Here is a 25596-nt window from a genome sequence, read left to right on the forward strand (position 1 = left end):
TGGTCGTCCTCTCACGTGCGTTGTGCGTGGTTTGTGGTAGATGCAACGACGTCGTAGAATTTGATATCTTTTTTGCCCACTTTGACCGGTACAGTTTAGTTTCGTCGTCTTGTTGCATGACACTCGCCGCTGCTGTGCATCAGAAAAAAATAGGCTGTCTCCCTTGGCCGCTTCTCCAGCTAGCCTTCGTGTACCTAACGGCCATAAATAATATCGGTTGTACTTTTACTTTTACTCTTCGGGCTTTTTCAGCCTTTCAGCTCGAGCATTAATGGGTTTGAGCCCTGCTTCTTGCCCTCCAAACATTATTCGCTTTGGTGCTACTTTTCCAGCTACTTTTTTCCCCCTCAGTTCAACATTAGCTCCGTTCGTAGTTAGTTCTGCTTACCTGTGTTGGATCTCAGAGATTCATCCCCCGGCACTGCATTTTTTCCGGCTATCTGCTCTGTTTTCCTCCATTTCTTCCCCGGTATTCTCTTTTCCCCCTAGAATGCTTGTTTATGATTTTTTTTTAAAATATCTTTTTCCACCGGGATTTAGTCAAGCAAATGTGTAGTCTTGTTTTTCTAATTACCTGAATACAGTTGGTTCTGCTTCTGAGAGATTCATCCCTCGGTGCTGAAGCTTTTCATCTTGCTGCTCTGTTTTTCTCCATTTTTTGCCTGTTCTTCTTTTTCTTCCCTCGGAGGCTTTGCTAGGCTCGGAACTAGCTTCTTCATTGACTCTGTGTTTTCTACATTTTGGGCCAGATGCTTTTTTCTTTTGCACTGCCTTTTACGCTTGTTTTGTGTTTTGCTTGGGTATTTTTCCCCTTGTTCTTGGTTCTGTCCTCGTTGTTCTTTTAAATTTTTTCCCCGGTGACTTGTTCTTTTGTTACATTTATCTTCTTCCGGGCTTGTTTTTTTGTTTGTTTCTATCAGATGTTCCTCCTATTTCATTTGTTATATACCTTTTTTGTTTGCTTTTAGCCCTATTGATTGATTAATAGAGTGCTTTTTCTTAATATCTTTTTCCACCGGGGTTTAGTCAAGCAAAGCTTTTCATCTAGCTGCTCTGTTTTTTTCCATTTTTTCCCTGTTCTTCTTTTTCTTCCCCCAGAGGTTTTGCTAGGCTCGGAACTAGCTTTTTCATTGACTCTGTGTTTTCTACATTTTGGGCCAGATCCTTTTTTCTTTTGCATTGCCTTTTACGCTTTTTTTGTGTTTTGCTGGGGTATTTTCCCCCTTGTTCTTGATTCTTAGATTTTCCCCTTTTCCCGTTCTTTTTCCCCTTTGCTATTTGTTGTAGTGCCTGGCTGTTGTGCTTTTTCCTTCTTTCCCTCCAGTTCTCTCTTCGTTGGTCTTTTAAATTTTTCCCCAGGTTAATTGTTCTTTTGTTGCATTTATCTTCTTCCGGGCTTGTGTTTTTGTTTGTTTCTATCAGATTTCCTTCCTGTTTCAGGTGTTATGTAACTTTTTGTTTGCTTTTAGCCCTATTGATTGAGTAATAGAGTGCTTTTCCTTATTCTTTGGTCTCTTTTTTTTTTTTAAAAAAAGTGTGAGTTAGAGTAAAAAAAAAAAATCAATGGTCTTGCTACAAATAAACAAGCGAAAAAAATGACTGATTGAAAGGTTGGAGCTCTTGTTGCCTATTTGTGTTTTTTTCCCCATAAAGCTCCTCCTGATTGAGGTTGTCGAATCTTGGAAATTAATTAGCATTCAAAATCTGCCTGGATATGCCTGTTACTGTTAATATGTGTCAGTTATATAAACAGTTATACAAGGCCTGGATAAATGAATCATTAATGCACTGTATATATGTATGTATGTATCTGTGTGGTGGGAGAAAATTATCTAAAAATGTTGAGGTGAAAAGCAATTCAGTTCATCATCACCTAGGCTAGGCAAGGCCACCCTGTTATATTTCTTTGAACTGCAGGTTTTAACCTGCCATTATATTTGGTGACCTGCTCTTCTGTTTGTCTTTTAGTTCTATTTTTATTAGCTCGTATTTTGCTTGAATATCTGCATTCATGTAATCGTTAGTTCTACTTTTTTGTGGCTCCTTGTTTGGCTGATTTTTTGTATTTATGCTATCGTTTTGCTTTCCCCTTTTTTCTGTGTTTTTTTTTCATTGGGCCTGATTAACGTCTTTCTTTGCCTGATTTTTTGTATTTATGCTATCGTTTTGATTTCCTCTTTTTCCCGTGTTTTTTTTTCATTTGGGCCTGATTAGCGTTTTTCTTTAGACTATGTGGTCTGAACATGCTGATGGAATGTTGCGTTTGCCTGAGGTTAATGCTTGTCTGGTTCGTTGGACATCTCAAGTTCAGCTTATTGAGGCATCGCACGTGAAGACAACTTGTGGCAGTGAGCTAACAAAGAAGTTCCGATACTTTGTTTTTTCTGATTTCCAGGTGCAGTTTTGCGCTGTTTCTCGTTTAATTTTTTTTGGTTCTTTTGCTGATTGTGGATTTGTTTATTTTAGGGTGTTAAGGTGACTGCACTTACGATTGATGAGAATATTGATCGTGTTAGTGATGTACTTGTGCCATTTAAGAAGTATCGCGTTTCAAAAGCCCGTGTTTATGAGATACCTGACTCTTCTTTGAGTGTTGGTTCTTATCGCTTTTATTGGGTTTTAACTAATGACACTGTAATTGATGAATTAATCGAAATTGACCCTCCAAAACTCCCATGCTATTTTCGCCTACGCTCTATTGCTTCGTGTGACGCTGTTGCCGACACAGAAAACTTCATAGGTAGCTCTATATTTTGTTGGTTGTTTTTCCCCTTGTTCTTGAATTCCTTGTGCCTATACATTTGTTTTTCTCTAATTTTTTTTTTGTGGCTTCACAGATATCATGGGAATTGTTTTGTGTGCCTTTCCTGCTAGAGAGGTATATTTTGAAGGAGGCCCATCTGTCGCACGTGACTATGTTATTGTTAACTATGAGTAGGTGTTTGCTTTTCTTCCCCCTCTGTTTATTGAGTTTATCTTTTGTATTTGGGTTGCTAATGAGTATTTTTTATATGTTCCTCTGTGTTAAGGCTTAGGCCTGTTATTTTAACTCTTTGGAATGAGTTCGAAGCCATAGAAGGGGCTGACATAATGGCTAATATTGCACAGAATCCGGTTTTGATATGTATCCGTCTTAGGGTGACTACCGATAACTGTAAGCTTCTATATGTTATAAATATCTTTTCATCTTTTATCCATACTATTTTTAAAATTTACCATTTGGTTTTGCCTGAGCATTGTTCTCTGGGTCACTCAATCCTTTTTCCAGATTTATCGTTATCTACTCAGTCTTCGTCTGTGATATTGGTTTCCCCAATTGTGCAAGAAGCTGGGAACCTCCGGGCATGGTCTGCTGTTTTGTTCCTTCTTTTTTTTTTGCCAGTTCGTTGTTCTCTGTTTATTTTTTTATTTTTTTTTGCTATTACTTTGCTTTATCAAATTACTGTAATCTGTTTAGGTTTCAAGCTAATAAATCAGACCTCACGCAAATGGTCCACGAGAGGAGTTATGCTAATTCATGTGTATTGGTCCCACCAGTTGCTTCTAGCCGTATAAGTCAGATCTCATTCATTGCACAGGCGACGAAGTTTGTGAGTTTGCTATTACATTCTTGCTGGAATCATAGTCTTTCTCTATAAATGTTTTCATATCCACCTTGAGTATCCCATAACTTTTCCTCCCTTGCTTTGTATGTTACCCACCACAGGACATAGGAACTGCATGGATAAGAGGCACGGTTTCTCTTGAGTATAGAAAGGGTAGACTATGGTATCTAGCCTGTCCACATTGCTATCTTCCTAATGATTTTTCTTTGAACTGGGGTATCATGTGCCGCTATTGCAGCCGAGACATTTATACTTTCCCTAGGTATGGTGTTCTTATGGTAGTCTCTTTTATATTTTTTTATTTGTTCCTGTTTTTTATTTTATTTTGCTGTTTTTGAGTCCTCTTTTGTTAGATGAATTGCTTATTCGTTTGTGCTATAAGGGCTTGTGTGACTCTTGCTATCAAGGATGGCACTGGTTCACTGAATGTAATAGCCATGGGAGATGAGGCCGAGAAGTTAATAGGTATCAATTCTCACCGTTTATATCAGGCTGATAAGGAGGTACTGCTATTTCCCTGTTGTGCATATGCTTCTAAAGTGTAATGTTGTTTGCTGATTTTTTGGCTATGAGAATAAGTCATGGCTTTCACTTTGTCGCCAGGATGTGCATCTTACTGATCGTGTGGCGAGTGCACTTAACGGAAGAGTAATGTTGTTTTATCTTAAGCATTCGGACCATGCTTTTAGGGTTACAAAGGGTGCTCGCTATACAATCGTCGCTTCCTATGACGTGAATGATGCTGAAGCACAAGCTGCCTAATTCTTTTTAGCTTTTAGTGTAAACTTCTCTTGTTTGTTTTTTTTGGATGTATAGCTTATATCTTATGCTATATCGAGCTCTCTTTGGCTGTTACAGTTAGGCCAAGTCATGGTGGATTTGTTGTGTCGTTGGTTGTTTGTTTTGTTGATGGTTAGGCATTCTGTACATTTGGATCTTAGCCCATGCTATTTTCTCATGGCCTGGCTGTTGTTTAGACTATGTTTTTTGTTTGATTTCTGTTTTGTTATTGAACAATTTGGATCTATTTAAATAAAAAAAATATGTGTTATCAGGCACCATGCAGTATTTTCCTTTTGTATCTTGCTGTCCTTTGTGAATTTCGATCCCCGAGCAATTTATTTGTTCCAAGAAAAAACTGTCGAAGCAAATAAGATTCTGAGCTATACACTACTTAATGTTTCCCTGGTGAGGCAATTCGGAAGCGCAAACTACTAAGCTATGATATATTAGCTTGTTAACAGTCTTCACGAAGCTAAACTGATTGCTTTACTTTTGTTGATTAAAAAAAAAAATCAAAGAGGTCAAGCACAGTCCTTTTTCCATAAACTGCCTCCTGAAAAGAAACTATTGTACTGCACAAGATGAACTAGCTAAAAAAGCTTTGCGGAAATAATCTGCTCATCTTAATTTCATAAAAAAACCATTTTAAAAAGGTCAAAAAACCTTTGACCATGTAAAAGTTTGTTTGCCTTGCAAGAAATGTCCGACTATGTATCAAGCAAAAAAAACAAAAGGAACCAAAGCTTATTGCCCATCTTATGTACGTTCTGTATCCTGAATCTTTGGCAGTTAGGCAGCTTTTTCAGTAAAGCATTCTGCTCTTTACTGAATGCTGCATCTATGTCCCCTTCTTTCAAAGTAACTAAGTCATTTAATAGCCTAGAACATGGACTTCAGTTAGTACTTGCCTGCTGATGCTGTTGTTTTATTGTTTGCCTCTGATGTGGTCCGGAAGACAATGTTAGACTATCAACAGCTCTTTTAAACTTTCTTTTTCTTATCTAGCTCATACGTTGGAGTTAGGTGTGAAAGCTAGAATCCTCCAGATTCATCTCTTTTCTTTTGCCTCAGGAATATACTTATCTTCTCTATAATACTGGTATGTCCCTATTCATTTTCTATTGCATATGAATGAAAATATCTCTGCTGCTACTGGTAGTTACCTGCTGATGCTAACTAGAGTCTTGCACATTCATCTCTTTTCTTTTGCCTCAGGGATATATTTATCCTCCCTAGGATACTGGTATGCCTCTCTTCATTCTCTATTGAAAATATGCATGAACATATCTCTGGTATATGCATGAACATATTGGAGCTGTTGCACGTACTCTGTTTCCTGTTTTACCTGTTCCGTGTGTTTCCATATTTTCCTTAGGTTGCTCTATGGCCTGCTACTCTAACAATGAGCCCCTAATCTTTGTTCTTTCATTGTGTTGCATACCTACCTCTACATGCGTTGTTCTTTTTTGAGTTTTTTTACACACCATAGCTGAGGTTTTTTTTCCCCCCCTAAGCCATTGTATTGTTAAGCAATCTATTTGTTGGTTATGAGAGCTGGCATAAAAAGCCTTTTTCTTAGGTCATTATGAATGAAAATATTTCTGCTATTACTGTTTTTGTTTTTTTACCGTTTTTGTTAAGACTTTTTCTTTTTTTTTTTACTAAGCCATTGAATAGTTAATTAGTCTATTTCCTTGTTTTACTTGGCCATAATAATGTTCCTAATGTGTGTGTATATTTCTAGGCATGAAGTTACTCACTTTCCAGCTTCTGTTTTTCTGTTCTCACTAGCCTTCTCTTCTCTTTTTCCCCCGTCAGAGAGCTCCTGATAGCTCAAGTATTCTTGAGGCTCTACTGTGACTTGCCTTTTATCATTCTCTGGCTCTTTTTCGATCCCTTGAAGGCCTTCAGGTATTGTTCAGTAGAAATGTGCTTACTTACCTTATTCTGCATATGCTTTTTTCTGACTAGGTTCATTAGTTCATTCCTCTCTTTCCATGCCTTAGGCTCAACTGATGGTGTGTTATTCTGAGTGTTACCTGTCCAGTTGCCTTTTTACTTGTTCTGTTTAGGTGGAGATGTTTCTGTTTGTGCATTTATATGCTTATGTTTATGCATTTACTTGCTAGATGTTCGGCTCAAAATAGCTAGCTGTTTATCTTTTATCTTAATATATGCAATGTTGCAGCGTGTTTCTCTCATAAACTCAAAAAATAGCTACCCTCTGATCTTTTGCCTCGCTGTATGAAATACTATAGTAAGTTTCTACATGGACCGCAATACCGTTAGACGTATACATTATGCTAATATGCCAAAAGAGAAAAAGGATGAGTTATTGCAGCGAAGACGGGAGCGGTATGCTAGGAAAAAGGCAGGTAACATGCATACTGCTGAGCAATCTAGCTATTCAGCTATGCCAGAAGAGCAAAAAAATAAAATTCGCCAGCACAGGAGGGAGTTATATGCTGCGAAAAAAACAGAGCACGTTGCTCCACCCACGGCTTCTACTCCTGTGTGCAATGTCCCCAGAGTTAAACATTGTCAGAAAAACTATAGGGCCTTTGCCAAGAAGCCTCCCCCAGAGCAAATTCTGAATGCTTCTGCACCTGAGACGTGCAGCTCTGCACCAAACCCTATTCCTGACAATAATGAATTAGCTGATTTGTTTGATAGCATATCCACAAAACTCCAGTCATCATCATCTGCTTTGCCTTCATCTGCTTTGCCCTCTTCTTTAGCTACTACTCCTGGGCAGTCTTGTGTGCCTGAAGGTGCGATACTCAGTTTAAACTCTGTTTCTTAACAAACGTTTGCTTATTTATCTGAATGGCTCTTTTATAAATGTTTTCAGTTCTTATGAGTTTTTCTTATGAACTTGCTGTGCCAGCGTATACTGACTCCCTGGTTGGAGAAGGAACTTGTATCATCAATGTTGAACCATCTGATTCCTCTAAACAAAACGGCATCCAACAGATTCTTGTTAGCACACAACTCCAAAATAGCGGTTAGTTTTAGTATATATTTTACTCTAACTGTGCCTTCAAGTGCTACAGGTCACATTATTTTTCCTTCCCCCCCCCTTGAATTTGATTAGTATATGGTTTTGTGTGTTGTTAGGTAAGCGACAAAGGACCAAAAAAGGCAGTTTTTCTCGCTTGAAACAGATTCCAACTGAAACATTGGTCCTCCCTGATGCGCCAATGTGTCAACACTGCAGTGCTAAGCGATTCCATTTGGAACCTCCGAATTTTTGCTGTTCAGGTGGTGAGGTTTCGGTTGTTCATCCTGTGATGCCTTACGACCTCTTCCGGCTCTATTCTGGTACAGATGAGGACTGCGTTCATTTCCGGAAGAATGTCCGCACATACAATAATAATCTTGCCTTTAGCACTTTTGCTGCAAAATATGATAAGGATCTGACCAAGAATACTAAGGGAGTTTACACTTTTCGTGTACAAGGCCAAATTTATCACCTTCTGAATAGTCTGAAGCCAAATGGCCATCCTCCTACTGGTATCCAGCTATACTTCTATGATCAAGAGGAGGAACTGTCGAAGAGACTTGATGCTTCTCCAAGATTACGTGACAGCACTCTTAAACTCCTAATGGGTATTCTTGAACAGAATCCTTATACCAAGGTTTTCAAGTCGCTAAGAGAACTTCCTAATCTGGATGACCATAGTATATTTCTTAATTCCAATCCAGGGCTTGATCAGCGTTTATATAACATGCCAACGTCTTCAGAAGTTGCTGCAATATGGACAGAGACTGACAATGAAGCCTTAGACAAGGGCGCCCACATACAAGTTTATACTCATGCAAATACAAGCCATAGAATTCAGCACTATTTTGCGTGCTACGATTCTCTGCAATATCCGCTATTGTTTCCTCGAGGTGAAGCTGGCTGGCACTATGGTATTCCAAGAAACACCACTACTGATAAAAGAAAGAGGAAGGAAACTGATGATGGTGGTCTTGTTGATGCCGCTCAAATAGGAACAGCTATTGGTCTTATTCAAAGGGAAAATGAAGGTATCTTTATTTCTGAAGATCATTCTTCGTTTGCTGTCCTACATTCAGTTTTCCCCTCAAGGGAAGAATTTTACTTAATTCTGCTTATTTTTTTTATTGCCATTTTTGCTGCCTGTTATTTACTCTTTTATGTTTGTCCTCATGTCTTGTTTAAAAGTCTTTTAAACTTGTCCTACCAATATATAATTTCTTCAATGGTTAATTGGTTTTTAAAAATATTAAATTTCTTATCTTTTGTTTTTCATTTTTTAGCTGCTGAGGAGGGAAAAAAGAAACGTGACACTGTTTCTGCTCGAGAATATTATTGCTACAAATTGCAGATTAGAGACAATGATAGGTCAATGCTCTTGCACACAGGGAGACTCTTGCAGCAGTTCGCCGTTGATATTTATGTTAAGATAGAGACCTCTAGGCTTGAATTCCATAGGAAAAAACAAAAAGAAATTAGAACTGAAATTCTTAAAGGTGTAACAGATAGCATCTCTTCTGGTCAGACCGAAGGTAGTAAGGTTGGCCGAAGAGTTTACCTTCCATCTTCCTTTATTGGTGGTCCAAGGGACATGAGACGGAGGTATATAGATGCTATGTCTTTGGTCCAGAGGTACGGTAAACCTGACATATTCATTACCATGACTTGTAATAGGATGTGGAAGGAAATACAGGACAACCTCAAATACGGAGAAGAAGCTCAGGATAGACCTGATTTAGTTTCAAGAGTGTTTAGAGCAAAGTTGGAATTATTAAAGGCTGAAATCACAAAAAAGAAAATATTTGGTGAAGTTGCTGCTTGTGTGTATGTGATTGAGTTTCAAAAGAGAGGACTTCCTCATGCTCATATGTTGATCATTTTGAAACCAGAATATAAGCCCCTCAATCCTGAAGCTTATGACATGATAGTTTCGGCTGAAATACCTGATCCTGCGAAGCAACCTCATTTGCACTTTCTGGTTATGAAACACATGTTGCATGGTCCATGTGGTTCGTTAAAAAAAGATAATGTTTGTATGAAAGATGGAGTGTGCAAGAACCATTATCCAAAGAGCTTCACTGACTACACAACTTATACAGAGGATGGTTATCCTCATTATAGGAGAAGGATGGATGGTCGCTGTGTAAGAGTAAGGGATCATTTGTTAGATAACAGATGGGTTGTTCCATATAATCCATACCTTCTAGCATTGTTTGACTGCCACTTGAATGTGGAAATCTGTTCCACTGTTAAGTTAGTTAAGTATCTGTACAAATATGTTTATAAAGGACATGATCGTGTGAGCTTTTATATCCACTCTGACAAAACCTTTGAAGATGTTGATGAGATTTCCGACTTCCAGTCTGGGCGATGGGTCGCTGCTGCAGAAGCTTTTTGGCGCATATTTCGGTTTGGTTTAAATGAAATGACCCCGAGCGTCTACGCATTACAGGTCCATCTGCCTGGAGAGCAAATGGTTTCTTTTCACAGAAAAACTAATCTTGCTGATTTGGTTGCTGATGTTGACTTCTCAAAGACAATGCTGACTGAGTTCTTTTATATGAATCAAACAAATAAGTATGCTCAGGAGCTCAAGCTGCTTTACAAACAATTTCCTGAGTTTTTTGTATGGAAGCCAGCCAAGAAGCGTTGGTCTCAAAGAAAACGGCGAAAAGTTGTTGGCCGATTGGTGACTGTTAGCCCAGCAGAAGGAGAAAGATATTTCTTGAGGTTGCTTTTGTCTTGTGTCTGTGCACCTGCTTCATTTGACCACTTGTTGACTGTAAATGGCATACGTATGAATTCCTACAGAGAAGCTGCTTTCCAAATGGGATTGTTACAATCAGATACGTATATCGAAGACACCCTTGATGAGGCTGCTACTTTCCAGATGCCTTCTTCGCTCAGAAGCTTATTTGCTGTGATGCTAGCTTTCTGCTCCCCATCAAACCCCAAACACCTGTGGGAAAAGTATGAAACTGAACTATCAAGGGATTATCAAAAACATAGTTCACTCACTGGATATTCTTCTGAATACATCAGAATGTTGGTTCTTCAGGAGCTCAGCAAATTTTTGGAACAAATGGGTAAAAGTGTAAATGATTTTCACTTGGTTTCTGATTATCTTGGTGTTACATTGGATCAGCGGATTACAAAGGAAATTGAAGCTGAGAGAAGTGTTCAGTTCGCAGAGGAGGATTTGCTAATGTCTTCAAAATTTAATGCAGGTCAGAAATGTGCCTATGACTCTATCATGGCACAAGTTTTCTCGACCAAAGCCCAAAGTTTTTTCATCGACGGCCCTGGTGGAACGGGGAAAACTTTTCTTTATCGATCACTCCTTGCTACACTGCGTTCTCAAGGCTATATAGCCATTGCTGTAGCATCGTCCGGTGTTGCTGCCTCCATTCTTCCTGGTGGGAGGACTGCGCATTCGCGCTTTAAGATCCCTCTTGACATATCTAAAACTAAGGCTTGCCAAGTTAGTAAGCAAAGCTCTATTGCTAAGTTGCTTATAGAGGCCAAACTTATATTGTGGGATGAAGCTTCAATGGCTAAGAAGGAAACAATCGAAGCATTTGATATGCTTCTTAGAGATATAATGGAAAGCGATGATCCTTTTGGTGGCAAGGTAGTGGTTTTCGGAGGTGATTTCCGGCAGACCCTACCTGTGATTCGAGATGCAACTAGAGATGTTTTGGTTCAGTCAAGTTTTGTTAACTCCCCTCTCTGGAGTGCTTTGCAGAAAATTACTTTAACTGAAAATATGAGGGCTGTTATGGATCGTGCTTTCTCTGAATTCTTGCTACGGATAGGCGAGGGCCGTGAACCAGAAGACAAAGACGGCAAAATATCTTTATGTAAGGATATGATCATCCCTTATGATGGAAAGGAAGCTTCTCTTAACAGGTGACTATATTTCTTCTGTATAGTGTTACTATATCATTTATTTATGTGATAGGTTACTTTTAGTTGACCCTCGGTATTTTGTTCTGACTTTGTGTTTTAATCACCAGGTTAATAGAATCTGTTTTTGGTGATCTAAACATCTATGCTTCAGATCCATATCAGATGATTAATCGGTGTATTCTATCACCAACAAACAATGCTGTTGATGATGTTAACCAGATCATTATTGATAGGTTTCCTAAAGATCCGCATGTTTATATAAGTTCTGATAGAACTTTAAATGAGAAAGATCAAGGCGACTATGAAGACTTTCTCAATTCTTTAAGTCCAAAGGGGTTACCCCCTCATAAGCTGATCTTAAAGGAGAACTGTCCAGTTATTCTTCTCAGAAACTTAAACCCAATGGAAGGCCTTTGTAATGGCACCAGGCTTATATGCCGAGAGCTCCGGCACAACACTATTTGTGCAGAGATTGCAGTGGGTCAGTACTGCGGTAAAAAAGTCTTCTTGCCAAAGATTCCTCTCCAAACTTCCGACGGCGAAAAGAATGGCATACCCTTTAAAAGAACTCAGTTTCCTATCAAATTGTGTTTTGCCATGACGATAAACAAGTCTCAAGGACAGACTTTGGATGATGTAGGGATTTACTTGCGTGAACCTGTTTTTTCTCATGGCCAGCTATACGTTGCCCTTTCCCGTGCAAAAAGTTCATCTGCAGTTAAAGTCCTAATAGTGCCAGCAACATATCGTGACACAGTCACTGAATGCAAAACTAGAAATGTGGTCTTTGATGAAGTTCTTACGTTAGCTAAGCAGTAGCTTTTATTTCTGGTTTGTTTTTCCCATTTGTCAATTTACTCCCTTAAATGCTCTATTTTTGGATTGTACTTTCCTCATCATTTAAATAGTTAAGTTTTGTATGCAACTGTTCTTTGACCTTGAAGTAAATCTTAATTTGCAATGTGGGATTTTATTAATCAGCAGTATAGTGGATTGTCCTGCTTTGTTTTAAGCATAAAAAAGTTGTATCTTTAAGCATTTGATTGTAATGTTTTCTTAGCTAATAGGAGGAGTTGTTGCTGTAGTTAAGAATGCCAGTTCAAAGGAAACCCGAGGCAATTGTCCCAATACTACAGGTTCATCAGTTATACTTACTTAAAACTTTTCTTTTTTAGTAGAATGGTGAATCTGCTCTGCATTGCTGATATCAGACCAAGAATGAGAGGATGGTCAGCCCACGTTACTGTTCAGGAAAAGATGCACGTTGCTTCTTCACAAAAGTCTCCCACAAGATACCAGAAATTTGTTTTTGCTGATGAACAGGTATGAACCACACTTTGTGATGAATTGATTGGTCTATATTTTTGCTTAACTAAAATAGTATACAGAGTTAACATATTCTTTTGAATGTAATACCAGGGATCCAGAGTTGAGGGAATTATGTTTAATGCTGCTATTGAAAAGATGGGAACAAAACTCCATGTTTTTAAGAAGTATCTGATATCAAATGCTGATGTCAGAGAAATTGAGGAGCGGTATCAAACTAATGGCCTTACGATGCAGTGGGTGATAAGCACACAAACTGTTGTTGAGGAGCTTAATGAACAGGGGAGCATTGTTTTGCCGTCCGAGTTCGCTCCTATAAGCTTTAAAGACTTAGCCAGTTATGCTGATTCAAAGTCTCAAACTGTTGGTCAGTATGCGTTCTGCTTCTGATCAGTTCTTTTGTAGTCAATCCCAGAACTTTGATTGAAAACCTAACTAATTACTTCTTTACATCGTTTATCAGATATTATGGCCGTAGTTGTTGACGCAATGCCTGTTGTTCCAATTAAAAATGATTCGCAGGAGTCATTTGTCCAGAGATTTCTTATTGTGAATGAAGAGTATATCATTTTGTCTTTGCTTCAGAATCTTTCAGTCTCAATACAAAATTGTTTATGAGTCTTATCTAAAAAAATATTCTTCCTGTTGCTTTACATGTTAGGATGGTCCCTACTGTGCTATCTTTGTGGAATGCATTTGTCGAGAATGAAGGGAAGCTACTTACAGACCACCGCAACAGGCATCCAGTTGTTATATGCCGTAGACTTAAAGTTGTCACGTACAATGGTATATAGAATCTTTGATCCGTTTTGTTCATGCTCAGATAGTATTGTTTTACTAATTAAACTCACCTTGTTGTAATTGTTCTAACAGGAATAGCACTGTCAACAAGAAATGACTCAGTAATTGTTGTTGATCCACCTGTTGGAGATGCTAGAAGCCTAAAAAATTGGTAATCATTAGCGTAAAAAAAAAGTACATTTACGTTTTCGATTCCACTGATTATTTATCTGCTCTGCTCTCTGTTATTATATATGCATAGGGCATCAAGGAATGACAAGGAATTACTTGCTCTCCGCCGTGATAAGCCGTATAGTAACCAATCTCCTAAAATGTTCTACGGCCCTCAACAAAAACTAACTGCTATACGAGATGTTTTGCCAACTGAAAAGGTGAGCTGCAGTTGTCTTTTATTGAGTAACTTTCCATTTCATTCTACCGCCTGCTATAAATCAGATAACACTATTCTTATCCTCAAAGGTTTCGTGGGTCAAGTGCATGTTCTCTTTTGAACACATACTGCAAAAGTATTGGTATATGGCATGTGTAAAGTGCCGTCGCATAACTTCAGCTGACTATGGATGCACTTATACTTGCAACCATTGCAATGAAAAGCAATCTGCTCAGCCAAGGAAAGATATTTACAGCAGTTTCTGAATTTCTCCAACCCTGCTGAATGTCTTGCATAAATATTTATCTTTTTTTCACATGTAACTATTGCAGATGCCGCTTTGATATTGACCTTACTGATGAAACTGACACGCTTACAGCATCAGTTTTTGGTGAACAAGCCGAGGCATTGCTTGGATTTACTGCTTTACAAGCAATAGATTCCTTCAACAAGGTTTAAATGAGCAGTTTTTTTCCCTTGTTTAATTTCAGGCCTTATATACGTAAAAAATAGACAATATATGTATATCAGACCATGCCATATCTTTGCTCTAATTCCTGCAGTTTGTTTCCTCCTTAATAGAATGAAGACCTGCCTTTAGCTAGGACCCATGAAGCCTTGAAGAATAAAATGTTCATAGTACAACTTAAACCAGGAAGCACAAGAAATGATGGATCATATCAGAACTACACTGTTGTATATTATTTTGAAGAAAATGCTGAGACTGCCTCTGCTGAGAATCAGATGCATGTTGGTTCGAAATCTGGGACTGGTGCGCTTCTTGAAGCTCTAAGTTTTTTGATGTAGATGTGATGCTTTTGCTATAGCTGTTTCCATGTATGTAATAACTAATTTCACTGGCCTTATATTTTCCTTTTGCAGACAAGGAGAGCTACCTTCAGAATAGTAATGATCAGGCTACTTCTTCTGTTGCTTTACCTCCAGGTATGTAGTTTGAACTCTTGTTCATACTAGCTTTCTTAAAATATTATTTTGACTGTCAAATTATTATTTTTTTTCAGAGAAAGAAGAATTGCCATCTAAAACACGCCGCTGTCTTCGAAGTAGTTTTGATGAATCTGAGGAAGCCACTTCAAAGAAGCAGCGCAACAAATAGTTGTCAGATGGCAACAGTTGCTAAGCAAGTCACTGTTTGCTCATGAAGCTACTTATGTTATTAATCTCATCGTCCTAAGCACTTTTAACAATCTTTTACAAGCTGCTAGCTTTTGTTGCCAAGCTATAGAAGTTTCGTTACCTTTTCTTTTCTCAATACATTCTGGATGGCCGTAAACTATTTATTGTTTCCAAGATTTTGTGCAACCAGGGTAAAACTACAGTTGCCTTTTACTCCATTGCAGTGTAGCAGCGCAGATGTCCATTAATTTCATCAGGAACGTGCTTGGTTCTTTCCTACCTTGATAGATATAACCATTTGCGCAATTAATGTTTCTCTACTCTTGGAGTTTCCAGCTTTGTTCTGTTTGGTTTTGGCAGATTTTCGCTTCAATAACTATACCCGAGCCATTTCCAGTTAGGTTAAAGGTCTAACACCATAAAGATGGACACAAATGCTACCATTTTAGCCACGGCCATTCATTACATCTCTGAAAATTTATTCCTAAGTGCTTTCATCTACCTACCGTATTTACTCCCTTTTAACTATTCTATAATTAAATCCAAAAAGCTCCCCTAGCATATAAGGACATACAAATGCCTGGCCAGCTGCACTTTACAAACTCAGACTTCTCTAACATTGCTGCAGCTTTTATTGTATATCGCCCCTTAGCATTTTCCCTACTCACTTTCTTCTTATTGTGCTTCCCAACGTGCCAATGACCACACAAAAAAATCCTTTCAGGAAATGGGTTGCCATTCCCCACGACAGCAAAACCAGGTTCTTTCTCTGTACTTTCAGCAAAGCAACAATCCATGCTGCAACAATGGTTGAAAATCCTGGGGAACAGAACATGTGTTATATAAAAAAAAAATTCCTTGCGGCTTATCCGCAGGTGCTAAGCTATACAGGAGAACCATCTTTATATTCGTTTAACTCGATTACTCAGTGGCTGCAGAACATAATCAATCTTCCACCTGAAGCTTTTACAGCCACTGGTATACTCATATCTTGCATCTTTTATATTTATTGCTTGAAGTGTCTTTCGTTTCTCATACTATAACCTTGTCTATAGATACAACCATCGCTTCCCTTGAAAGCATACCAGTCGGACGACCATGGTGCTTTGTTTTTTTCTGCTCAAATAGGACCAAACAGGTTGGTAAATAAGAATAAACCTGTTTTCCAACTATTCGTTTCTCACATAATAGATTTAACTCTGTTTGTTTCCCCTTCTATAGAAAATCTCTGCTGATCTTTTTGATTCAATTGGATTCCAAGATGACATAACAATTAAAGTGTATCATGGCATACGCTGCTGGAATATTAAAATTAAGGATGGATACTTTGAAGAAGGTTGGGAACTGTACTGTTCAAAGAATTTACTCCACAAGAATGACATGGTCTTCTTTAGAATCAAGGGAAAATTATCCTATGATTCCATGGCTTTCTGCACTTCCCAGTCACATATTCTCATGCCATGGACACTTCCTCTGCCTATGCTTTCAAACATTACATCTAATGTTGAAGCATCTGGTTCCTTGTTGAGACACCAGCCCGATTCATGTACTATCACCTCCTCCATAAATCAGTTTCTGCAGCACGATTGGACATCCTTTGTTTCTTTCTACCAGTTTTATACAAACCGTTCTAAGCACAGCTTGGTAAATACTTTCCTTTATACTATTTATTTACACCTGCATTCTTAGCTGATCTAACAAATGTTTTTTTCCCCTAAAATAGGCCCTTCCACAATTTGCTGACCTTCGGCTACATGAAAACACAACACCAACAGTAATTCTTACAAGCGGCTATAAAACGTATTGCATTGGCATGAAGCAGAGATCCCTCGACAAAAATTGGGCCACTTTCGCAGTCGATCATGCTCTTTGCCCTGGAGACATATTGCTTTTTATTCCACAGTCGGCCACCTCTTTTGCTGTTATCATATTCAACAAAAAAGGCATTGAAAAACTATATCCGTGGCATTTTAATTTCACTGTTCATCTAACTTAGTCCGTGTTGGGTTACTAAGTGCTGCGATAGTCTTTGAGAATAAATTGTAGTTCTGTGTCTTGCTCTATTTTATAGAGCTTTCTTTCTACGGAAATTGTTTCCATTATAAATCTTGTTCTATTCGGCTCCAATCTTCCTAAAGCTCCAGTTTATTACTGCTTATTTTTTTGCTCTTATTTAACCCATATACCAAAAAAAAAACAAAAAACCATTAAAGAAACCCCATATACCAAAAAAAATAACAAAAACCATTAAAAAAAAACCCCCATTAACCTAAGCTAATATATCCTCCTCCATTACTTTCCTTCCACATCATATACTTGCCTGGGCATCTTCTCTTTCTATACCACCGCGCACCGCGCGGTTTATGCCTCCTAGTGTACCAAATGTTTAATCGAATATCAAACACTGTCACATATCAAACTTACCCCTAGCTTTAAATGTTTAAAAGGACATTCAAGTAATTACAACAAAACTAAAATTAGTTATAATGACTCATATTCAATACTCTAATTGCACTTCAACCACTTTCATATTTCCAAAAAAGCCCCACCCTTGCAGTTGAAATTCAAGCCCTAAACTCATTCTTATATAGTTTAAGGATTTAATTTTCTTTTCTTTTCTTTTAATTTCATCATTCGCATACTTATGACACCTTCAAGGAATTATTTTGGCCTTCGCAATCAATGCGATTGGTATCAATTAAACCCTTGAATGGATATTTTGTCCCTCTCGACGTTTTTATAAATTTAGATTTGCATCCATGTAGGAAACATTCAAATATGATAAATTTAAAAGTTAGATTAAGAAAATTTTTACTAAACCTCGTAACTAGCTTAGACTAGGTGTCGCGCCCCACTTTTTGATTGAATGTGTGTGATGATGATGGTGTGTGTAGTGTGGTGTGTGTAGTGTGGTATGAATGTGTGCAAAATGAAAATAAAGGCCATGGGACTTGATAAAGCGACGGTTTGGCCATATAAAGTTCAAAAGGGTTTTTTTTTGAAAAATGGAGTCGCCACTTGGTATAGAGTTAGGGTGTACCAAGTCACCCAAAAAATGGTTTTTTGTTTTTGAATAAAAAAAGTAAATAAACCCTTTTAAAGAACTTTTGGGTCTACGTAACCAAAAAGAGGGATCGGGGGTCACATTTGACGATGGGAAGGCAAGGATAAAAATCCAAGGCACCCCTTCGACCTAGCCAAGGCTAGTTGCGTGACTTAAACCAATTTTCCCTAATTTTTTCTACCCAAGGCATGTATCGCGTATTGGATATGTCTATATGAATGCAAAAACCTAGATCTAGGGGGATTGGGGGAAATTTCTCTTCAAAGGTTGAGTGGTGCCAATCACATTAATTGTGAAGCCCAATAATGATCCTTTTGGAGAGGTCACACCTAAACCTAAATGACGTGAAAAATGAGTGGAATGCATGCCATGTGAAAGTGTGAGTTTGTGTGAAGTGAGAAAAATGATAAAAGTAATAAGATAAGAGTGAAGGTGTGCAAATGTAGATGAAAGTACTCGTGTGCGAGTGAAAGTGGTAAAAAGGTGCATGTGTGCAAATGAGACAAAAGTGAAAGTGTAATGATAGAGTGGATTGAGAATGCATGAGTCTAGGGAATTCATGCATATTGGGTATGGGGAGACCTAAATCGTGACTTGATTTTCCCTTTGATTAGAAGGCGAAACTAGCGTGCTAAGACTATCGAGTAGCCACACTCGCTCGTTTTCCTTATCGGAAGGGGACACTCAAGCAAAATGAACCCTATAACTAGTATGAGATGCAAAAATCCTAAAATGAGGGGAAAAGGGGCTCGAGGAGCATGCCAGATGATAAAACTAAGGAAAAATGCATGATATGTAGTGAACAAGCAAATGATATGCTAATGAGGGGAAATCCCTAAGGGTCTAGCGTTGGACTAGCCCATTCTATGAATTCCGACTAGCGTTGGACTAGCGGAAACGTACATTCATCCATTCCATTCATTCATGGCTATGAAAGCAAGTAGACATGCCAAAATACTCGTAAACACATAGCACATAGCATTTAGCATGCTCGACTAGATGCAAGAGCCTAATAAAGCAATTAAACATGTAGCAACAAAAGCAAGCAACCAAGGGGAAGGGGAAGTGGACCAGATGCTCTCCGAGCCCTATCTATTACAAGCCAAGAGGTGTACACATACCCCATAATGAATAACTTAAATAAAAAGCAAAAGTAAATGAAATAAATGCAAGGAATTAAAGAAGGGCAAGGAAAGCGAAATAGACATGCATATCCACATAACACGTAGGGGCACATAGGGGCAAATGAAGTGCAAATGAGGGATAGAGTGTACCTCCCTTGAAATTGGGGCCCAATGAAGTGAAATCACTTATTTATCCTCCAAAATAAAGAAATGGTCAAGGTACCAATTTATTTAAGAAAAATTAAAAGAAATGTGCAAAGCAAAGCTCACTTGATCATAAAGTCCCCTAAAGTTATGAATTAAGTACAATTGAAACAACACATAGTAATTACTTAAAACAAACAAGCAATGAAGTTGTAGAATTAAAATTGTCAAGGACCAAATTGAGGAAATTATTCAATTGGTTGGGTCATAGTGAAACTAAAAGGAACTTGGGGGGTTAAAGTGCAAATTTTAGAATATATTTCATGCATGCTACGTAAATCTTATGTTTCTGCAAAATTCCAGCTAATACCTTGGTTGCAACCTATTGTGTTCCAATGCCATCTTTAACATTACCAATGAATATCAATCACAAGGCACAAATTTTCCAATTGTAAATCAACCCAGCCATTCCACCTCTCTTGCAAAGATCAAAACAGAGAAACTGGAATGATAGCTGCCCGAAGTAAAAAACAAAATGCAGCAACGGGATGCAACCGAAACAGAATGCAGCAAAAGAAATCTCAGTGCTCGAACATGCTCCAAACATTTCAACATGCAAACTCAGCATTCAACCTTCCCTTGCTTCCCTCAAACATGACACTGAAGTGCAAAAACTCAACCAGTAATCAAGGGACAGGAAACGCGGCAAAGGAAAGAAAGGAAAAAAAAATGCAGCAGCTTCCCCTTGCTGAATTTTGGCCACAGATTTCAGAAAACCCAATGCTATCCTCAACCACACTCTCTCAAACCAATGTATAACTTTGATTTCAACAAACAACCACAACTTCAGCATCAAACAAGTAAAACTTAAACAGAAACTGATGCGAAGTAACTCATGTATTTCTACAAACTCCAGCCACCATTCTTTCTTCAATATTTCCCTCTCAGCTAGAACATATTCATGCCCATGAAACCTATCAATTTTACCGAATACTACAGCTCTTATCCCAAGTTGTTAACAAACACTCTAAACCGAAATGACCAGGTCGAAATGCAGCAAAAGAAATAGCAAGTGACGCAAACATTATAAGCTTCTCGGTTCAGGCACTTAAAATGCAGCAAGGATGGAAAGCAAAAAAAAAAAAACTTAAAACAGTCATGCATGACTGGACCACAAATCATAGACCTTGATTAGGCTAAACTTCAGCAACAAAACAGAGAGCTTTGACATCCGAACAAACAACGAACATTTCAAAAATAGGCACAGAGCATGCCATTTTTTCACTATTTCCGTCTGCAATTTCCTGCCGCAAGCCTTGCAGCTTATCTTATACAATTATCATTATACTAGAGTTCGACTGAGACCTATCAAACATACTCACATAAATTGTAAAACTTCTATCTCAGGCCGAACCCACGCATAAACAACCTTCATCAAGCAAGTTTTCCACTTTTAGGGAAAGAAACATGCTCAAGGGCAAAACCCATCAGCAAACCCATCAAACGGCATAGGAGTAAATAAAAGAAGCAACTTTAGACTATAAAAACCAAAGGAAGCGCACAGAGAATACAGCAAGCTTGAAGATTCAATCATCAGAGGAAAACTAATAAAAAAGAATGAAAACCTTACAGTCCTTGCTCTCCCTTTCGATGTCCGCGGCTGAAAATGGCATGACAACTTCTCAGCAGCTTCAATAGTTTCTTGGTTCGCCACAGGAACAGCACCAGATTTCGTTTGGCCGTCGCTCTTGGTTCCTCACTCTGCCCGAAAGCTCCTCCTTTTCCGTAAGTTTCTTGCAATTCTTTTCTCAGATTTCACCAAGCCCTCCGGATCTTACTTTTCTGTTTTCCTCTGGTTCTATTTCTCAAAATGGCTATCTCCTCCCCTTGCTCTCGGCTCTCCCTCTTATCTCTCCCGTTTGCTAGCTCTCCCCACGATGAAGCTCCCTCTCTTGCGGCTGCCCTTTTCTTTTTCTTCTTTTGGTTTAGCCAGAAACCCTCGCTCGAAAAATCCTCCTTTGTTTTTTCTTTTTGCTCTTCTTTTCCTCGATGCCCTCTCTCCCCTTGCGGCTGCTGCTGCATCTTCTATTTATATGGGGCCACCCCAACCCTAAAACTCCCATTGTCTCCTCTAAAATTGCAGCCAAGGGCTGCCCGAGCCCTTACTTGCAAGCTGCGTAAAAACGCAGCTTGCCATCGCGTATTCCCTTTTTTTTTTTTTTTTTTTTTTTAAGTAATTAAAATTGATAATAGTAAAAATAAATAACAAAAACAATTTAATTAACATTGGATGAAAAATAAACTAGAAACAACAAAGTGCAAATTCCAATTCATCATCTTTTCATTTTCCATTTTTCCATTTTTTCTTTAAATAATGAAACTAAATCCTAAACAACTAAAACATATTTTTTTGAACACTTTTCTTTTTCCTTTGAGAAATTCTAGCTAAAAATGGATAAAATAACTAAAACTAAAAGTAAATACAAATAAAAATAGAACAAATAAAAACGAATAGTAAATAAATAAATAAATAATAAAACACCAAAAATTTGGTGTCTACAGTTTGCCCCTCTTTGTCTGAGTTTTGGAAAAACTTGAGACAAAGAAGTAGACACCAAATACTTACCTGTGTTATTTGGCGGCGAACACGTCTCGAACAATGGACGCTTTTAGAAATGGGGACTGACCCCTTTTGAAATCGGAACTGACCCGAAACTGGAAATTTAAAACGGGATAGACCCGAACATGAAATTTGAAACGGGATAGACCCGAATAGGAAATTTAAAACGGGATAGACCCGAACATGAAATTTAAAACGGGATAGACCCGAACATGAAATTTAAAACGGGATAGAACTGGACAGAAATGTAAAGTTGGGATAGACCCGAACAGAAATTTAAATTTGGGATAGACCCACGGGATAGACCCGAACAGAAATTTAAAATTGGGGTAGACCCACGGGATAGACCCGGACAGAAATGTAAAATTGGGATAGACCCACGGGATAGACCCGAACAGAAAATGTAAAGTTGGGATAGACCCACGGGATAGACCCGAACAGAAAATGTAAATGGGATAGACCCACGGGATAGACCCGGACAAAAATTTAAATGGGATAGACCCACGGGATAGACCTGAACAGAAAATGTAAATGGGATAGACCCGGACAGAAATTTAAATGGGATAGACCCACGGGATAGACCCGGACAGAAATGTAAAATGGGATAGACTCGGACAGAAATTTAAAATTGGGATAGACCCACGGGATAGACCCGAACAGAAAATGTAAAGTTGGGATAGACCCACGGGATAGACCCGAACAGAAAATGTAAATGGGATAGACCCACGGGATAGACCCGGACAAAAAATTAAATGGGATAGACCCACGGGATAGACCCGAACAGAAAATGTAAATGGGATAGACCCGGACAGAAATTTAAATGGGATAGACCCACGGGATAGACCCGGACAGAAATGTAAAATGGGATAGACCCGGACAGAAATTTAAAATTGGGATAGACCCACGGGATAGACCCGAACAGAAATTTAAAATTGGGATAGACCCACGGGATAGACCCGAACAGAAATTTAAAATTGGGATAGACCCACGGGATAGACCCGAACAGAAAATGTAAATGGGATAGACCCACGGGATAGACCCGGACAAAAATTTAAATGGGATAGACCCACGGGATAGACCCGAACAGAAAATGTAAATGGGATAGACCCAAACAGAAATTTAAATGGGATTGTATGAAGAAAACTGCATAAGACTTTATTTGAACATGTATCCACAGATTTGCCCCAGTAAAGAATTGGTCAGTGGGATTAAACCCGAACCTGCCATGATGATCGACCAGTGGGATAATACCCGATCCTGCCGAGGTTGGCGGGATGAAATCCGGTCCCAACGTGATGTAAGAGCGGTCAGCGGGATAAAACCCGGTCCTGCCGAGGTAAGCGGTCAGCGGGATAAAACCCGGTCCTGCCGAGATAAGCGGTCAGCGGGATAAAACCCGGTCCTGCCGAAGTAAGCGGTCAGCGGGATAAAACCCGGTCCTGCCGAGATAAGCGGTCAGCGGGATAAAACCCGGTCCTGCCGAAGTAAGCGGTCAGCGGGATAAAACCCGGTCCTGCCGAACTAAGCGGTCAGCGGGATAAAACCCGGTCCTGCCGAGATAAGCGGTCAGCGGGATAAAACCCGGTCCTGCCGAAGTAAGCGGTCAGCGTGATAAAACCCGATCCTGCCGAGATAAGCGGTCAGCGGGATAAAACCCGGTCCTGCCGAAGTAAGCGGTCAGCGGGATAAAACCCGGTCCTGCCGAGATAAGCGGTCAGCGGGATAAAACCCGGTCCTGCCGAAGTAAGCGGTCAGCGGGATAAAACCCGGTCCTGCCGAGATTGGCGGGATGAAACCCGGTCCCAACGTGCTTTTGCGAATGGTCAGTGGGATAAAACCCAATCCTGCCATCCAATTGGTCAAGAAATTGAATTTGATTTGCCAAGAAACAAGCAATTAAATTTGATTTTCCAAGAAACAAGAATTTGAACTTGATTTTTGACTTTTGACGTTTTGAATTTTTCTGATTTTTCGAGAGAATCATTTTTAAAAAATAATTTGCCCCAGTGTAGGGCCCTTTTCCCTTCTTTTCTCTTTCTTCGGCATCGGCCTTCCACATTACCAGATGCTCTTTCGTTGATTTCAACAATGAATACCTGCACAGGGGGCTTACCAAAATATGACATGCATTCACATTTTCATGAAAAGAGCAGCGTGATTGATTTGAAAGATGCATCATTTGATTCTTGGGCGAAATCCTCAATTGGACTAACAAAAATATTTGCCCCTGTGTGGGCTTGTTTTCACGAAATCTCATAACAAAAGTTTTGCCCCAATATGGGCCATTTAATTGCAAAAACTTGTCTGGATGACTTTCCATTTATTTGAACATTGTAAGAAACTATGTTTCCTAAAAGAAAATTTCATGATGATTTTCTTGAAATAAAATCAGATCACAGAAGATTTCTTCCTCACCTTGGCATTGGTGTTTTGGGTAATGGGTCACAATTTCCAGTTGGTTCATCTTTCAGGACCGATCAAGTGGGTGTTATTTCTGATTTGGAAATGGGAGGTCAAGATTTGTCTTTCTTTTTTTCCAAATTGTACGTAATCCCATCAATATCACATCTTAGTGAAAGCAGAGAGTTTGTCACCCTTATTTCAAGAAAACTTAGTCAACATACAAGCTTTTTAGGCTTGTAACGTATGGACAGAGGTGATAGCTAAACATGTAGAAACGGGTTATACCCTTATGATCACAAATGATTTGATGAATTTCTTATGAGTATGATCCTCACTTTGGATTGTCATGAAGGAATAAGTCAACTATGGACTTTATTAGCTTGTAATTTGGCTTGAAAACGATAGCTAAAGAATAACACTTTAAAGGACATAGCACCGAAGATCGTATTTTCCCAAAATTGCCCCTATTTTGAACTCGAAGATTCTGAACTTTGTTTGATCACTCAATAGGGACTTCACCATCGAATCCTTTGTATTTCATTTTTTCCTTTTTTCTTTTCCGTTTTCTTTTCTTTGATCTGGTGGGTTTTCCATGGTGAGTAGCGTCAACCTCATGCTCAAGTAATTCAGAAATACAGCTAAAATTTTCCGGCATCAGAAATTTTCTTGACAGGGCCATTGCAAAAAAATAAAAGTCAGGACTTTCGGCTTTTGTAATGGGGTCAGGTGGGGTGCTTAACAAAGTTAAGGCTTGAAAGCGGATTTCGAAAGTGGTTTGAAGAATCTGAGATCGCATTGTTGCGCCAACCCTATTTTAGGGTTAAATCAGAATTTGCCCTAGTTTATGCTCAATTGAGGCTTTTTCTCTTTCATTTTCTTTCTTCTTTGATTTTTGGCCTTTTGCCATTCTTTTGAAATTTGACAAAATTTGCCCCAGTTTATTTGTGGACTGAGGTTCTCTTTTCTCTTTTGTCTTTTGATTTTGTGGCTTTTCACCTTTTCACTTCTTGAAATTTTCCTTTTCAACTCAAACTTGCCCCAGTGTGGGGTTTGCGATTCTCACGGGTTGCCAAACGAAATAATTTATTCTGAAGGCTCAAAAGGGATAACTAGGGAAAGAATGTTTGATTGGAAAAGAAGAGGGCCTGACCTTTATTCTGTTCCTTACAATAACGCTGAAAGGAACCTTTCGTTAATGCGAAATTTTTTGCATGTATCTGAATTAACTGACTGAGGATGACTTCTGTTCGTCCATAAGTGGTTCGTCGGACAAAACCCTTCCTTTTTCCTTTTTCCAAAATTGAATCCC

The 25596-nt window shown here is 38.8% G+C and overlaps 3 protein-coding genes across 3 annotated transcripts; all 3 read left to right on the forward strand.

The window, feature by feature from the left end:
- Positions 1-306: 306 nt before the first annotated feature.
- On the forward strand, positions 307-4472 carry LOC113732217 (replication protein A 70 kDa DNA-binding subunit B-like). Its single transcript, XM_027257875.2, has 10 exons — positions 307-469; positions 2228-2395; positions 2467-2740; positions 2838-2934; positions 3030-3154; positions 3269-3347; positions 3458-3590; positions 3707-3867; positions 3988-4108; positions 4209-4472. The coding sequence occupies exons 2-10, from the start codon at positions 2231-2233 to the stop codon at positions 4365-4367; spliced, it is 1314 nt and encodes a 437-aa protein (XP_027113676.1). The 5' UTR covers positions 307-469; positions 2228-2230; the 3' UTR covers positions 4368-4472.
- A 2185-nt stretch (positions 4473-6657) lies between these two features.
- On the forward strand, positions 6658-12117 carry LOC113728852 (uncharacterized). Its single transcript, XM_027253213.2, has 5 exons — positions 6658-7159; positions 7276-7392; positions 7506-8420; positions 8673-11298; positions 11406-12117. The coding sequence occupies exons 1-5, from the start codon at positions 6658-6660 to the stop codon at positions 12115-12117; spliced, it is 4872 nt and encodes a 1623-aa protein (XP_027109014.2).
- A 360-nt stretch (positions 12118-12477) lies between these two features.
- Positions 12478-14912, forward strand: LOC140014611 (replication protein A 70 kDa DNA-binding subunit B-like). Its single transcript, XM_072065677.1, has 11 exons — positions 12478-12621; positions 12718-12991; positions 13088-13184; positions 13286-13410; positions 13498-13576; positions 13667-13796; positions 13957-14018; positions 14128-14248; positions 14378-14567; positions 14678-14740; positions 14818-14912. Exons 1-11 carry the CDS (start codon positions 12478-12480, stop codon positions 14910-14912), a joined length of 1380 nt encoding a protein of 459 aa, XP_071921778.1.
- Positions 14913-25596: the final 10684 nt, after the last annotated feature.

Source organism: Coffea arabica, chromosome 9e, assembly GCF_036785885.1.
Source record: "Coffea arabica cultivar ET-39 chromosome 9e, Coffea Arabica ET-39 HiFi, whole genome shotgun sequence".
Lineage (NCBI taxonomy): Eukaryota > Viridiplantae > Streptophyta > Magnoliopsida > Gentianales > Rubiaceae > Coffea > Coffea arabica.

Excerpts from the sequence above, each read along its gene's own strand:
- LOC113728852 (XM_027253213.2), top strand. The coding sequence starts at position 6,658 with ATGGACCGCAATACCGTTAGACGTATACATTATGCTAATATGCCAAAA. Across the intron at positions 7,160-7,275 it reads GCAGTCTTGTGTGCCTGAAG|CGTATACTGACTCCCTGGTT; the intron begins GTGCGATACTCA and ends TTGCTGTGCCAG. Across the intron at positions 8,421-8,672 it reads TATTCAAAGGGAAAATGAAG|CTGCTGAGGAGGGAAAAAAG; the intron begins GTATCTTTATTT and ends TTCATTTTTTAG.
- LOC113732217 (XM_027257875.2), top strand. The coding sequence starts at position 2,231 with ATGTGGTCTGAACATGCTGATGGAATGTTGCGTTTGCCTGAGGTTAAT. Across the intron at positions 2,935-3,029 it reads TATGTTATTGTTAACTATGA|GCTTAGGCCTGTTATTTTAA; the intron begins GTAGGTGTTTGC and ends CTCTGTGTTAAG. Across the intron at positions 3,591-3,706 it reads TTGCACAGGCGACGAAGTTT|GACATAGGAACTGCATGGAT; the intron begins GTGAGTTTGCTA and ends TACCCACCACAG.
- LOC140014611 (XM_072065677.1), top strand. The coding sequence starts at position 12,478 with ATGGTGAATCTGCTCTGCATTGCTGATATCAGACCAAGAATGAGAGGA. Across the intron at positions 13,577-13,666 it reads GCTAGAAGCCTAAAAAATTG|GGCATCAAGGAATGACAAGG; the intron begins GTAATCATTAGC and ends ATATATGCATAG. Across the intron at positions 14,568-14,677 it reads TGGTTCGAAATCTGGGACTG|ACAAGGAGAGCTACCTTCAG; the intron begins GTGCGCTTCTTG and ends TTCCTTTTGCAG.